Genomic DNA, 16474 nt, shown 5'->3' on the forward strand with positions numbered 1-16474 from the left:
AATGGCGCTGTTTCTTTCCATCTGTCAGAATTGTTTATTCCATTTGAAGAAAACAAAGGGAAAAAAAGCTGGTTAATGTCAGATTTGTGTAACAGATGCTTTATTTGCCTTCTCTTCTTTGCCATCATTAGGGATTTTTAGCTTTTGATGCTACTGGACTAGAGATTAAGCAGCCTGTGTTCTCCATGAAGGTTATACGATGATGTCTTTTCGAAGATTGGCCTTAAAGGCTTCAAATGACCCAAGGTAGTGGATTAGCAGTGACCAGCGGAAGGCAGGCAGCATGTGGGAACACTCTGTGGGTCAGCCTAAAGCACTTCCTGGGGACGGTCTCTATGCTCTCCCGCTCAGTGTGCAAGGGCAAGGCCACATTACCGCCCTTCCCTGGGGTCAGGGTTTAAATTAAATTAACAGGAGGACACAAAAATGCTGCGAACAAGTAGCTGGTCAGCTCTGACTCTAAAACCTTGAACTTGGAGATGATATTTACTCATTGGCATCATTTAAGACACCAGCAAAACAGATGTTTTTCAGAGGTTCTCCAATTCACAGATCATATACCAGAAGCCAGGGTAACATTGCCCATTAGGAGGCCACTCCCTACAACCTTGACTGAATTGCCAGACAAAACCACAGGAATGGGGCCTCATCTGGTTCTCTGACCTTAGACAGAAGAATCAAGTATTTATTAATAGTGACCTGATTACTGTTTTGTTTAGGGTGTGTATGTGTATGTGTGTTTTTGTTCCATAAGCAAATATTTTATTAACACTTTCATCCTAAATTATTCCAGTACTAAGAAACATCACTCTTTTTCATGGTTTGGGTTTCTCATGTAATGTTGTAAAATGCAAGCTAAGAAAACAAGAAAAATTTGAGAAGAAAAACAAGAAAACAAGAAAAATTTTTCTGTTTTTCAGATCTCTCAGACAAAGCTTTCTGCAGATGATGAGTGGAAGTAAGTGATTTGTATTTTTTTATAGCTGGTATACTAAAAATTAGACTTCCATCTTAACAGTTTGAGAAATTAAATGAAGCCATCATTTTATTTATAAATTTCCCAGGATAGAAGATGGGTTAGCATGGCCATGTGTGCACAGTGATTGTATAGACCAAAGCCACAGGGATTTCATCTGTTTTCTGCAGTAGGCTCCATGCAGTCCCACAAATGCGTATGTCCCTCAATACATGTCCTTGTATGTCCTTGTCCTCTGAGGCACAAGACACATCTGGTTTTCTTTATAGGCTGTTTCCCCTGTGCTGTGGCACCTACTGTGGGACCATTGGACCCCTATGGGCACCAAATGAAATAAAAGTGAAATGTTCCTCCTTTTTTGCTTTATGGTTGTCAATTATGAATGTATTCCTAATCAAAGTAGAAATGTTTATTACATTTGTACACTACTTTATACTTTCCAAAGTACTTCCACATAGGTTAACCATCTGAGATGCATTTTACTGTATATGCACAAAATAGATTAATGTCATAAAGTATATTTTGTTTGATATCTATGCAAGCCCTCTTTTAGACTGATGATAAATTCACTCTTCTATCTACATGGCCTAAGTTGAAGTCCACTCATTACAGAAAATATTAAATAGTTATTTGGTATTTGGGGCTGTAAAAACTATAACTAAGTGCTTGTACCCTTTTATTTTTTTTGCGCTTCCCATTTCTTCAGAAGAGTGAATATATTTTTAAAAGAGCTTCTAGAAATCATTCTCGGCTCCTAAGCTAAGCTTCCAACACAGAAACTAATAGCCATGTAATTTTATGCAGGTTGCTTACCTGATGTGGATTTCAGCTTCTTCCTTTGATAAATGAAGGGGTCTCAGTACATCTATGGTACCTCCCAGCACTAACATTCTCAGATTCCATCTCAGGAAAGTTGAACTCAAGCAGGAATATTTATGAGGGTCTGTGGGCTCATTTCTGTGCATTCTCCAGCAGGGGGCACCCCTGGGATTTGGATGGGGCTCTTACTGAGGCAGCTCTGTAGAATTGCTGGTAAAGACAAAGACTCAACCCAGGTACCCAACAAGTGCCTTTAAAAGGTCCCAGAATGTTACCCTGGAGTGCTTTTTGATCAGTGCTCTAACTAAATATATATTGTGACCAGTCATAAGTGGACACTAAGAGATTTTGTGACTGATGGTTCCCCACTTGGGGTGAAAGATAATGCTAACCAGTATTTATAAAATAATTGATTGGCAAGATTCATACTTTTCCCCCTTTTCCCTAATCTTGATCTCGGACTGCTCTCTCCTCTAGGCCAGTGAATCCCAATCTTGGCTGCACCTTAAAATCACACAGGGAACTTTAAAAATTACTGATGCCTGGATCCCATTCTGGAAATCTCTATCAGTTTGCTCAGGCTGCCATAGCAAAGCACCACAGACTGAGTGCTATAACAACAGAAATCTATTTTCTCACAGACTGGAGGCTAGAAGTCTAAGATCCAGAGGTCGGCAGGCTTTGATTTCTTCTAAAGCCTCCCTCCTTGGCTTGCAGGTGGCCACCTTCTCCTTGTGTCTTCCCTGTGGGAGTCTGTGTCCTCACGTATAAGGACACCAGTCATGTTGGATTAGGACCCGTCCTAACAACCTCATTTACCTTAATTGCCTCCTTAAAGACCCCCTCTCCAAACACAGTCACATTCCGAGGTCCTAGGGGTTAGGACTTCAACATATGAATTTTGAGGGGACCCAGTTCAGCCCAGAACACCCAGCAATGCTCACTTCATTGATCTGGGGTCCAGCCTGGGCACTGTGATTTTTAAAAGCTCCCCAGTGATTTCCAACTCACAGACCAGGTCAAGAGCCTCTGCTCTAGACTCCCTTAGAGACCACTTCTGCTGTAGGAAGTTAAACCAGATGACATAATATTTTAGTGGTTTTCTCTACCATTGTATAAAATTAAAGAGTCCAACTAAACACTGAAGCATTTAGCCATCCTCTGAATGTTTGCGCCTAAGATAATAATTAGGCCTCTTCTTTCTCCTTATAATGAAAATGATTTATACAACCCAGGAGTTTTCTGTAGCCCCGCGGATAATATTCTCTTCACAGGTACCATCTGCAGGATATCCTTGTACTTGAGAATGTTAGCAATTACTTGAAATTACCAATATTTGACTGTTCTTTTTTTTTACTTTCAAAAATGGCAATTTCATATGATTCAACCTAATAGCAATTATTATTCTTCATATAGGTACAAATAAAATATATATGTGCTTTACAGTTTTAGACCAATCCTGTGAGGTACAGAGGGATCATCATTTGAGATTTGCAAATGAGGAAACTGAGGCTCAAATAGAATAAGTGACTTTCCCAAGGTGATCAACGTGGCAGATCACGGGCTAGAACCCAGGTCTTCCCAGGGCCCATCAGTGAGCTTTTGGCCCCATCACTTTCCTTGAAAGGACAAGGCTGAGGCCAAAAGCACACGGGAAAGCTAAGGGCTGAGAGGAATTGGTTTTGCTGACAAACTCAGGCTCCTCCTTTCAGCTGTCCCTTCCCCAAGCCCAGGGGAAAGGGAAGAACCAAGAAGGACTTTGGAAAACTTTGTAATCAAAGCTTCAAAAACCCTACATTTGAAATTCCCAGTTGCTTCTTATGAATCCCACCTATTTTTCTTGTTCTGCTAAATGTGCAAGAGTTGAGGGCTTTTTCAGCTGACCTCCTTTGCTGGTTCCAGCCTGCGGCAGGAGAGGATGTACAGGATGCACGGCCATGAGTCCGTGCACGTGGAGATGGTCTTGATCTTCCTCTGTGCCCTGGTCATCGCCCAGATAGTGCTGGTGCAGTGGAGACAGAAGCATGGTCATTCCGACAACGTGAGTCACCCCGGGGGCCGCTGGAAACCTGCTCCTCTTCCCACCACATCCCTCCTTTGTCACCACTTTGAAGGAAATGGTTTGGTTTCAGTTGGTGGCTCTCAACCCAGTACAGTTTTGCTCTCGGAAGCAACATCTGGAAACATTTGTGATGGTCACGTCTTAGCGGGAGGGGAGGGGGGATAGGAGCTGCTACTGGAATGTAGTGGGTAGAGGCCAGGGATGCCGCTGAAAATGCACAGGACAGCTCCTCATGACAAAAATGTCAATAGTGCCAAGATTGAGAAACCCTGGTTTAAGTAACCCAATTTTCCTTTTGGGCATGAACTACTTCTGCCAGTGGCCCAGGACAGGAGGATTAGGAATGGCAGAAACAAAAGACTGAGTCTGTCTAACTTTGTTTCATTAGCAATAAACTGTCTTGGCATTGATGGTTTCCATATCCAAGGAAGTGTGATAAGGCAGACACTGCGCTGACCTTGGCCACACAGAGCGGGATCCCGTTGTCACAGGCCAATCCCACCCAAGCACGCCCACTGAAGCCTTCCCATCTCATAGCCTCAGAGTCATACCCTGGGCTTGTTGGACCCGAGACCAGGCTACTGCAATGTGGAGAACAGTGGTGCTCACATCTCAGGGCACATCAGAATCACCTGGCGGGCTCCTTCAGTCAGATTCCCAGGTCCCACTCCCAGAGTTTTTGATTCAATAGGGGCCAAATAATGTGCACATGAACAAGTTCCCAAGTGATACTGATGTTACTGGTCCTGGGACCGCATGCTGAGAACCAATGGTTTAGACCTGAGTATGGCCTGAGTGGAGAAACGTTGCAGAGGAGAAAGGTCCTCAATTAACACTCTCCATGGTTCGGGTCTTGGACTGGTCGTTGTATAAGAAGACTTGCCTGTGACATATGAAGGGCTGGCTTAGACCAGTATTTTATTTTCTTTTTACCCATCATAAATATTACTTCCTACATAGCATGGGATCTAAAGGAATTCTTTTGAGTTCCCTATAATATGTAAATTTAGGTAATTTTGAACATTTATTTAGAAAGGGGAATCTTGGGGGGAGGGGTTTGTTTGTTCTTTAAGCAAATGCATCCATGTGCTGCCATGTCACCATTGCCTTGTCAATTAAAATGAACACCCTCTATATTCCACTTGGACAAATTTTCTTCACTGCGTCCATCAATGTGGAGTTCACACACTGGCTATACCACAGATACACCTGCCCATGAGTCAGAGGTCCCTTGAAGGGCTTGTTGCCATTGGAGGTTCTGACCCTTGGTGGCTCAGGCTACAACTGTTGATTAGCTGGAGTGGTCTGCCCAAGTTGTTTCCTGTTGCTCACTACACAGCTGTACTGCCTAGAATGCCTCTCCAGGGACGTTGCTTTTGACTGTTCTCCACTCCCCCCCACCCCAAAACTAGACCCTGTTAGTCACCCCACTTCTCCCTGAGGTTCCTGTTCCTGTGTCCTTCTGTCACACATCTGTGCTATTTTATGGCTACCCAGAGGGCCACTGTGGTCCTAAGGATACCTTGGAGGTAACCAGGTGACTGTGATCGTGGCATCTCTTAAGATGACCCAGTCTGACACTTTGACAAAGCCAGGAGTCTAAAGATGCCCTCGGGGTCAAGGACAGATTTGGGTCTCATTGGAGCTGTGGAGCCATTGGAACTGTTCTGGGTTGGCTCATAGATACAACTGAAAATACAGTGGAGTATATTCTACTTCTTTGTCCATCTGTCCATCTATTACTGTATTGCCCCAAAGGAACAGGTGGTGTAGCCCCCTTCCCCTGCATGTCTCTGATGACAATCTTTAGCTCAAGGTGAGATCCAGCACGTGAGTCTGAGCTTTCCCCATGCTGCAGCTTTGACTTTGCCCCATGCTGTACGTCCTACTTGTAGGTTCACTACAAGAGCCAACATCAGAACTCAGCCATTTCAGGAACTCTTGGTGACATCTGCAAACACTGGGCCTGGAAATGGTTCCCAGAGCACAAGTAGCTGATTCCAGCACTGGTTTCCAGCTTTTTTATTTTGCTCTGCATGAACAGGATCCAAAAACCTGAACTTAATACGCTGCTCAGTTTAATATCTTTGGGATGGAATTTGCTGAACATGTTTCCACAAAAGCTGACCTAAATAGCCTTATCATCCAAACATAACCTAACTTTTAACTTGTTTCTCTTCTCATTTAAGATTATGTAGGACCTGCTAGAGCTTTGAACATGTTCATGAGGTTCCTGGCTCTTTTCTTTTTCTTTTTTAAAATTTTTACATCTTTTTTTAACATCTTTATTGGATATAAATGCTTTACAATGTTGTGTTAGTTTCTGCTGTATAGCAAAGTGAATCAGCTATATGTATACATATATCCCCATATCCCCTCCCTCTTGTGTCTCCCTCCCACCCTCCCTATTCCACCCCTCTAGGTGGTCACAAAGCACTGAGCTGATCTCCCTGTGCTATGCAGCTGCTTCCCACTAGCTATCTATTTTACATTTGGTAGTGTATATAGGTCCATGCCACTCTCTCACTCTGTCCCAGCTTACCCTTCCCCCTCCCTATGTCCTCAAGTCCATTCTCTATGTCTATATCTTTATTCCTGTCCTGCCCCTAGTTTCTTCAGTACCTTTTCTTTTTTTTTTTTTTAGGTTCCATATATATCTGTTAGCATACAATATTTCTTTTTCTCTTTCTGACTTACTTCACTCTGTATGACAGACCCTAGGTCCATCCACCTCACTACAAATAACTCAGTTTCGTTTCTTTTTATGGCTGAGTAATACTCCATTGTATATATGTGCCACATCTTCTTTATCCATTCATCTGTTGATGGACACTTTGGTTGCTTCCATGTCCTGGCTATTGTAAGTAGTACTGCAATGAACATTGTGGTACATGACTCTTTTTGAATTATGGTTTTCTCAGGGTATATGCCCAGTAGTGGGATTGCTGTGTCGTATGGTAGTTCTATTTTCAGTTTTCTAAGGAACCTCCATACTGTTCTCCACAGTGGCTGTATCAATTTACATTCCTACCAACAGTGCAAGAGGGTTCCCTTTTCTCCACACCCTCTCCAGCATTTACTCTTTGCAGATTTTTTGTTGATGGCCATTCTGACCGTTGAGAGCTGATACTTCATTGTAGTTTCATTTGCATTTCTCTAATGACTAGTGATGTTGAGCATCGTTTCATGTGTTTGTTGGCAACCTGTATATCTTCTTTGGAGAAATGTCCATTTAGGTCTTCTGCCCATTTTTGGATTGGGTTGTTTGTTTTTTTGATATTGAGCTACATGAGCTGCTTGTATATTTTGGAGATGAATCCTTTGTCAGTTGCTTCATTTGCAAATATTTTCTCCTATTCTGAGGGTTGTCTTTTCGTCTTGTTTATGGTTTCCTTTGCTATGCAAAAGCTTTTAAGTTACATTAGGTCCCATTTGTTTATTTTTGTTTTTATTTCCATTTCTCTAGGAGGTGGGTCAAAAGGATCTTGCTGTGATTTATATTATAGAGTGTTCTGCCTATGTTTTCCTCTACTAGTTTTATAGTGTCTGGTCTTACATTTAGATCTTTAATCCATTTTGAGTTTATTTTTCTGTATGGTGTTAGGGAGTGTTCTAAATTCATTCTTTCACATGTAGCTGTCCAGTTTTCCCAACACCACTTATTGAAGAGGCTGCCTTTTCTCCATTGTATATTCTGGCCTCCTTTATCAACGATAAGGTGACCATATGTGCATGGGTTTATCTCTGGGCTTTCTATCCTGTTCCATTGATCTATATTTCTGTTTTTGTGCCAGTACCATACTGTCTTGATTACTGTAACTTTGTAGTGTAGTCTGAAGTCAGGGAGCCTGATTCCTCCAGCTCCATTTTTCTTTCTCAAGATTGCTTTGGCTCTTCAGGGTCTTTTGTATTTCCATACAAATTGTCATATTTTTGTTCTAGTTCTGTGAAAAATGCCATTAGTAGTTTGAAAGGGATTGCACTGAATCTGTAGATTGCTTTGGGTAGTATAGTCATTTTCACAATGTTGATTCTTCCAATCCAAGAACATGGACTATCTCTCCATCTGGTTGTATCATCTTTAATTTCTTTCATCAGTGTCTTACAGTTTTCTGCAGACAGGTCTTTTGTCTCCATAGGTAGGTTTATTCCTAGGTATTTTATACTTTTGGTGCAGTGGTAAATGGGAGTGTTTCCTTAAATTCTCTTTCAGATTTCTTATCATTAGTATATAAGAATGCAAGAGATTTCTGTGCATTAATTTTGTAAACTGCTACTTTACCAAATTCATTGTTTAGCGTTAGTAGTTTTCTGGTAGCATCTTTAAGATTCTCTATGTATAGTATTATGTCATCTGCAAACAGTGACAGTTTTACTTCTTTTCCAATTTGGATTCCTCTTATTTCTTTTTCTTTTCTGACTGCTCTGGCTAAAACTTCCAAAACTATGTTGAATAATAGTGGTGAGAGTGGGCAACATTGTCTTGTTCCTGATCTCAGTGGAAATGGTTTCAGTTTTTCACCATTGAGAATGATGTTGGCTGTGAGTTTGTCATATATGGCCTTTATTAGGTTGAGGTAAGTTCCCTCTATGCCTACTTTCTGCAGGGTTTTTTATCATAAATCGTTGTTGAATTTTCTCAAAAGCTTTCTCTGCATCTATTGAGATGATCATATGGTTTTTAGCCTTCAGTTTGTTAATTTGGTGTATCACATTGATTGATTTGCCTATACTAAAGAATCCTTGCATTCCTGAGATAAACCCCACTTGATCATGGTGTATGATCCTTTTAATGTGCTGTTGGATTCTGTTTGCTAGTATTTTGTTGAGGATTTTTGCACCTATATTCATCAGTGACATTGGCCTGTAATTTTCTTTTTTTGTGACATCTTTTTCTGGTTTTGGTATCAGGGTGATGGTGGCCTCGTAGAATGAGTTTGGGAGTGTTCCTCTCTCTGCCATATTTTGGAAGAGTTTGAGAAGGATAGGTGTTACCTGTTCTCTAAATGTTTGGTAGAATTCGCCTGTGAAGCCATCAGGTCCTGGACTTTTGCTTGTTGGTAGATTTTTAATCACAGTTTCAACGTCAGTGCTTGTGATTGGTCTGTTTATAGTTTCTATTTCTTCCTTGTTCAATCTCAGAAGGTTGTGCATTTCTAAGAATTTGTCCATTTCTTCCAGGTTGTCCATTTTATTGGTATATAGTTGCTTTTAGTAATCTCTCATGATCCTCTGTATTTCTGCAGTGTCAGTTGTTACTCCTCCTTTTTCATTTCTAATTCTACTGATTTGAGTCTTTTCCCTTTTTTTCTTGATGAGTCTGGCTAATGGTTTATGAATTTTTTTTTATCTACTCAAAGAACCAGCTTTTAGTTTTATTGATATTTGCTATTGTTTAATTTCTTTTTCCTTTCTTTCTTTCTTTTTTTTTTTTTTTTTTTTTTTTTGCGGTACGCAGGCCCCTCACTGCCGTGGCCTCTCCCATTGCAGAGCACAGGCTCTGGACGCACAGGCTCAGCAGCCATGGCCCATGGGCCCAGCCGCTCCACGGCATGTGGGATCTTCCCGGACCGGGGCACGAACCCATGTCCCCTACATCGGCAGACGGACACTCAACCACTGCACCACCAGGTAAGCCCCTCTTTGTCCTTTATTTCTGATCTGATTTTTATGATTTCTTTCCTTCTGCTAATTTTGGGGGTTTTTTGTTCTTCTTTCTCTGATTGCTTTAGGTGTAATGTTAGGTTGTTTATTTGATATTTTTCTTGTTTCTTGAGGTAGGATTGTATTGCTATAAACTTACCTCTTAGAACTGCTTTTGCTGCATCCCATAGGTTTTGGGTCATCATGTTTTCATTGTCATTTGTTTCTAGGTATATTTTTGTTTCCCTTTGATTTCTTCAGTGATCTCTTGGCTAATTAGTAGTGTATTGTTCAGCCTCCATATGTTTGTATTTTTTACAGTTTTTTTCCTGTAATTGATATCTAGTCTCGCGGCGCTGTAGTCAGAAAAGATATTTGATATGATTTCAATTTTCTTAAATTTACCAACACTTGATTTGTGACCCAAGATATGATCTATCATGGAGAATGTCCCATGAGCACTTGAGAAGAAACTGTATTCTGCTGTTTTTGGATGGAATGTCCTATAAATATCAATTAAGTCCATCTTGTTTAATGTGTCATTTAAAGCTTGTGTTTCCTTTTTTATTTTCATTGTGGATGATCAGTCCATTGGTGAAAGTGGGACATTAAAGTCCCCTACTATGATTGTGTTACTGTCGATTTTCCCTTTTATGGCTGTTAGTATTTGCCTTGTGTATTGAGGTGCTCCTATGTTGGGTGCATAAATATTTACCATTGTTATATCTTCTTCTTGGATTGATCCCTTGATCATTATGTAGTGTCCTTCTTTGTCTCTTATAATAGTCTTTATTTTAAAGTCTATTTTGCCTGATATGAGAATTGCTACTCCAGCTTTCTTCTGCTTTCCATTTGCATGGAATAACATTTTCCATCCCCTCACTTTCAGTCTGTATGTGTCCTTAGGTCTGAAGTGGGTCTCTTATAGACAGCATATATACGGGTCCTGTTTTTGTATCTATTCAGCAAGCCTGTGTCTTTTGGTTGGAGCATTTAATCCACTTACATTTAAGGTGATTATGATATTTATGTTCCTATTACCATATTCTTAATTGTTTTGGGTTTGTTACTGTAGGTCTTTTCCCTCTCTTGTGTTTCCTGCCTAGAGAAATTCCTTTAGCATTTGTTGTAAAGCTGTTTTGGTGATGATGAATTCTCTTAGCTTTGGCTTGTCTGTAAATGTTTTAATTTCTCTGTCAAATCTGAATAACAACCTTTCTGGGTAATCTTCGTTGTAGTTTCTTGCCTTTCATCATTTAAAATATGTCCTGCCACTCCCTTATACCTTGCAGTTTCTGCTGAAAGATCAGCTGTTAACCTTATGGAGATTCCCTTGTGTGTTATTTGTTGCTTTTCCCTTGCTGCTTTTAATATTTTTTCTTTGTATTTAATTTTTGATAGTTTGATTAATATGTGTCTTGGCATGTTTCTCCTTAGATTTATCCTGTATGGGACTCTCTGTGTTTCCTGGACTTGACTATTTCCTCTCCCATGTCAGGGAAGTTTTCAAAGGTAATCTCTTCAAATATTTTCTCAGTTCCTTTCTTTTTCTCTTCTTCTTTTAGGACCCTGATAATTCAAATGTTGGTGCATTTAATGTTGTCCCAGAGGCATCTGAGACTGTCCTCAATTCTTTTCATTCTTTTTTGTTTATTCTGCTCTGCAGTATTTTCCACTATTTTATCTTCCAGGTCACTTATCCGTTCTTCTGGCTCAGTTATTCTGCTATTGATTCATTCTAGAGAATTTTTAATTTCATTTATTGTGTTGTTCATCATTGTTTGTTTGCTCTTTACTTCTTCTAAGTCCTTGTTAAACGTTTCTTGTATTTTCTCCACTCTACTTCCAATATTTTGGATATCTTTACTATCATTACTCTGAATTCTTTTTCAGGTAGACTGCCTATTTCCTCTTTGTTTGGTCTGGTGGGTTTTTACTTTGCTCCTTCATTTGCTGCGTATTTCTCTGTCTTCTCATTTTGCTTAACTTACTGTGTTTGTGGTCTCCTTTTCACAGGCTGCAGGTTTGTAGTTCCCATTGTTTTTGGTGTCTGCCCCCAGTGGCTAAGGTTGGTTCAGTGGGTTGTGTAGGCTTCCTGGTGGAGGGGACCAGTGCCTGTGTTCTGGTGGATGAGGCTGGAGCTTGTCTTTCTGGTGGGCAAGACCACATCTGGTTGTTAGTTTTGTGGTGTCTGTGAACTTATGATTTTAGTCAGCCTCTTTGCTAATGGGTGTGGTTGTGTTCCTGTCTTGCTAGTTTTGTAGGATAGGGTGTCCAGCACTGTAGTTTGCTGGTTGTTGAGTGGAGCTGTGTCGTAACATTGAGATGGTGATCTCTGGGAGAGCTTTCACTGTTTGATATTACATGGAACCAGGAGGTGTCTGGTGGTCCAATGTCCTGAACTCAGCTCTCCTACCTCAGAGGCACAGACATGACACCCAGCCAGAACATCAAGACCCTGTCAGCCACATGGCTCAGATGAAAAGGGAGAAAATATGAAAGAAAGAAAGAATAAAATAAAATAAAAACAAAACATTATTAAAAAAAATATTAAAATTTAAAAGGTAATAAAAGAAAGAAAAAAGAAAGAAAGAAAGAAGAGAACAACCAGGCCAAAAAACAAATCCACCAATGATAACAAGCACTAAAATCTATCAAAAAAACAAGGACAGGCAGAACCCTAGGACAAACGGTAAAAGCAAAGCTATATAGACAATATCACACAAAGAAGCATACACATACACACTCAGAAAAAGAGAAAAAGGAAAAAAAATGTATATCTATATATTTTTAAAAAGGAAGAGAGTAACCAAATCAATAAATAAATCTACCAAAGATAATAAACTCTAAATACTAACTAAGATAAACCTAAAACCAGAAACCAGTCAGTCACATACAGCAAACCCCAAGTCTACAGTTGCTCCCAAAGTCCACCACCTCAATTTTGGTATGATTCATCGTCTATTCAGGTATTCCACAGATGCAGAGTACATCAAGTTGATTGTGAAGATTTAATCTGCTGCTCCTGAGGCTGTTGGAGGAAATTTCCCTTTCTCTCCTTTGTTTGCACAGCTCCTGGGATTCAGCTTTGGATTGGCCCGGCTTCTGTATGTAGCTTGCCTGAGGGCATCTGTTCCCCCACAGACAGGACGGTGTTAAATTAGCAGCTGATTAGGGGGCTCTGGCTTACTCAGGCCTGGGGAAGGGAGGGGTATGGAATGTGGGGTGAGTGGTAGAGGCCGGCATGACGTAGCAACAGCATGCGGTGCGCCATGTGTTCTCTCGGGGAAGTTGTCACTGGATCATGGGACCCTGGCAGTGGCAGGCTGCACAGGCTCTCGGGTGGGAAAGTGTGGATAGTGACCTGTGCTTGCACACAGGCTTCTTGGTGGCTGCAGCATCAGCCTTAGCATCTCATGCCCATGTCTGTTGTCTGCACTGATAGCCGCAGATCGTGCCCATCTCTGAAGCTCATTTAGGCGGTGCTCTGAATCCCCTCTCCTCACGCACGCTAAAACAATGGTCTCTTGCCTCTTAGACAGTTTCAGACTTTTTCCCAGACTCCCTCCCAGCTACCTATGGTGCACTAGCCCCCTTCAGGCTGTGTTCACGCAGCCAACCCCAGTCCTCTCCCTGGGATCTGACCTCCGAAGACCGAGCCTCAGCTCCCAGCCCCCACCCACCCTGGCAGGTGAGCAGACAAGCCTCTCAGGCTGGTGAGTGCTCGTCGGTACAGATCCTCTGTGCAGGAATCTCTCCACTTTGCCCTCTGCACCCCTACTGCTGTGCTCTCCTCCATGGCTCTGAAGCTTCCCCATCACCACCCACCATCTCCGCCAGTGAAGGGGCTTCCTAGTGTGTGGAAACCTTTCCTCCTTCACAGCTCCCTCCCACTGGTGCAGGTCCCATTCTTATCCTTTTCTCTCTGTTTATTCTTTTTTCTTTTGCCCTACCCAGGTATGTGGGGAGTTTCTTGCCTTTTGGGAAGTCTGAGGTCTTCTGCCAGCACTCAGTACATGTTGTGTAGGAGTTGTTCCACATGTAGATGTATTTCTGATGTATTTGTGGGGAGGAAGGTGATCTCCATGACTTACTCCTCTGCCATCTTGAAGGTCTCCCCTCTGCCCTCAATTCTTTTCATTCTTTTTTCTTTATTCTCTTCTGCAGTAGTTATTTTCACTATTTTATCTTTCAGGTCACTTATCCGTTCTTCTGCCTCAGTTATTCTGCTATTGATTCCTTCTAGAGAATTTTTTTTTTTTTTTGGCATTATGTGGGCCTCTCACTGTTGTGACCTCTCCCATTGTGGAGTGCAGGCTCCGGACGCGCAGGCTCAGCGGCCATGGCTCACGGGCCTAGCCACTCTGCGGCATGTGGAATCTTCCCGGACCGGGGCACGAACCCGTGTCCCCTGCATCAGCAGGTGGACTCTCAACCACTGTGCCACCAGGGAAGTCCTAGAGAATTTTTAATTTCATTTATTGTGTTGTTCATCATTGTTTGTTTGTTCTTTAGTTCTTCTAGGTCCTTGTTAAACGTTTCTTGTATTTTCTGTATTCTATTTCCAAGATTTTGGATCATCTTTACTATCATTATTCTGAATTCTTTTTCAGGTAGACTGCTTATTTCCTCTTCATTTGTTTCGTCTGGTGGGTTTTTACTTTGCTCCTTCGTCTGCTGTGTGTTTCTCTGTCTTCTCATTTTGCTTAACTTACTGTGTTTGGGGTCTCTTTTTTGCAGGCTGCAGGTTTGTAGTTCCCATTGTTTTTGGTGTCTGCCCCCAGTGGCTAAGGTTGGTTCAGTGGGTTGTGTAGGCTTCCTGGTGGAGGGCACTAGTGCCTGTGTTCTGGTGGATGAGGCTGGATCTTGTCTTTCTGGTGGGCAGGTCCACGTCTAGTGATGTGTTTTGGGGTGTCTGTGAACTTATTATGATTTTAGGCAGCCTCTCTGCTAATGGGTGTGGTTGTGTTCCTGTCTTGCTAGTTGTTTGACATGAGGTGTCCAGCACTGGAACTTGCTGGGCGTTAAGTGGAGCTGGGTCTTAACTTTGAGATGGATATCTCTGGGGAGGGCTGTCACCGACTGGTATTACGTGGGACCAGGAGGTCTCTGGTTGTCCAATGTCCTGGACTTGACCATCCCACCTCAAAGGCTCAGGCCTGACACCTGGCTGGAGCACCAAGACCCTGTCAGCCACACGGCCAGGTACGTGGGGAGTTTCTTGCTTTTTGGGAAGTCTGACATCTTCTGCCAGCATTCAGTAGGTGTTCTGTAGGAGTTGTTCCACATGTAGATGTATTTTTGATGTATTTCTGGGGAGGAAGGTGATCTCCACGTCTTACTCCTCTGCCATCTTGAAGGTCCTCTCACTGGCTCTTTTCTATAAGGGGCCATATAGTGAAGTTTATTTCCATGATTTGATATTGTAACTTCCACCAGTATATTAGTAGTATATTATTATATATAACTTAATTATAATTACTATAATAATAGTTACTCCATAGTAATAATAACAATTATATCACTATAATAATATACTTATATATGAAATACTATATATAAATTTATATATAACTATTACATCTTATTATAGTTGTAATAAGTGCTTTTTGTACATTATCTAAGTTACCCTGGGAGATAATAATTTTTTTCTTCCCTTTGTGAAATATAGTTCAGAGAGATTAAATAACTTGGTCAAGGTCATATCACTAATTAGTTGCAGAGAAGAGACAAGAATCCAACCTCACTAGTTATTTTCTCTCATATCAAGGATCAGCTCCTTCAATATCTCTGAATCACGGTTTCCTAATCTGCAAAATGCAAATACTGCAGATAAGAGCCCATCTCCAGACTTGTGATTCAGAATATTTTCCTGTGAGAATTTCTAGATACACAGTGAGTGTTCAGTACCATCAGTTGACTCTGAATACATTCAAGGGATATGACTTGTATATAACATTTGTGCAAATTTAATCATACACTGTAAAAGCAGTTTACTAATAAAAGAGTCCTTTTCTGAATGCTTTTGTAAAGGTAAAATGAATACACCCCCCTCATTAATTTACATTCTCTGTTAGGAGATTTTGATGTATTGTTTTTTCAGACATCACACTTGTTTACCCTGCCTTAGCACACCCTCCTACTCTGCCATCTGCTTTGTCTGGGAGTATTCCCCGGGCTGGTTCTGTGAGATGTATTACCAGGAAACAGGAGCAGGCTGTGAAGCCAAGAACACTGGCTTAGGAGTTAGACAACTCTAGCTACTCATCTTACCACAGTGAGCCTCAGTTTCCTGATCTTTAAAATGATGGAATTTTTAAAAATAGGAAGGCCTTCTAGTTTCAACTCTAATATGTAAGAAGCTTGAAAGTCATCACTCCCATATAACAAGAAAAAAAAAAAAAGCTGAACAAACTGAATGTCAGTGACTTTTGCTGGACCTATCAGAGAATAGATGTCACAGGGAAAGCCATCACCCACAAAACTGGAAAGACAGGTGAATACAGGAACTCAAAACTAAGATCTGCTTATTGGGAGCAGAAACTGCAAGAGCCATAAACTGGAGGAAACACTTAATGGGTAACCTGGAAGAATTGTTGGGAGTAGAGTTTAGGCCAGTGTGAGAGTGAGAAACTCCTGGGGCCACAGTCTTAAGGACCACCCATATTTTTGTAGGTTTTACCTTCAAGGATCCCACCAAGTCTTCTCATGGTAAAAAGCCAAGAAAAACTTTTGTGCTTCTGACAGGGTTAGGGGAAAAGTTAATTATTTTGAACTAGAGTTCCAGAGTGTTCACCATGACAAAGACCTGCACCACAAGGGAAAAGATTTTATCAGAGCCTTAGCCAATGTGGAGAAAGAGAAATTACCCAACTCCAGGCCCCTCTAGCCTTCCTGTCTCACCTCAGGGGAAAACAAAAAGTTCAGAAACACTGTGAAGGTCGTAGTATGGGGACTACTAAAAGACCAAGGCT

At 41.4% G+C, this 16474-nt stretch overlaps 1 protein-coding gene across 1 annotated transcript in view; it reads left to right on the top strand.

Annotated features, from left to right (window-relative positions):
• Nucleotides 1–202: 202 nt before the first annotated feature.
• The window catches only part of RNF175 (ring finger protein 175), a 64539-nt gene continuing 48267 nt past the window's right edge, over nt 203–16474 (top strand). The window contains 2 exon segments of the mRNA XM_073804675.1: nt 203–246; nt 3698–3836. Coding sequence (XP_073660776.1) covers nt 203–246; nt 3698–3836 — 183 coding nt within the window.

The sequence above is a fragment of the Tursiops truncatus genome, chromosome 5, assembly GCF_011762595.2.
Source record: "Tursiops truncatus isolate mTurTru1 chromosome 5, mTurTru1.mat.Y, whole genome shotgun sequence".
In the NCBI taxonomy this organism is placed as follows: domain Eukaryota; kingdom Metazoa; phylum Chordata; class Mammalia; order Artiodactyla; family Delphinidae; genus Tursiops; species Tursiops truncatus.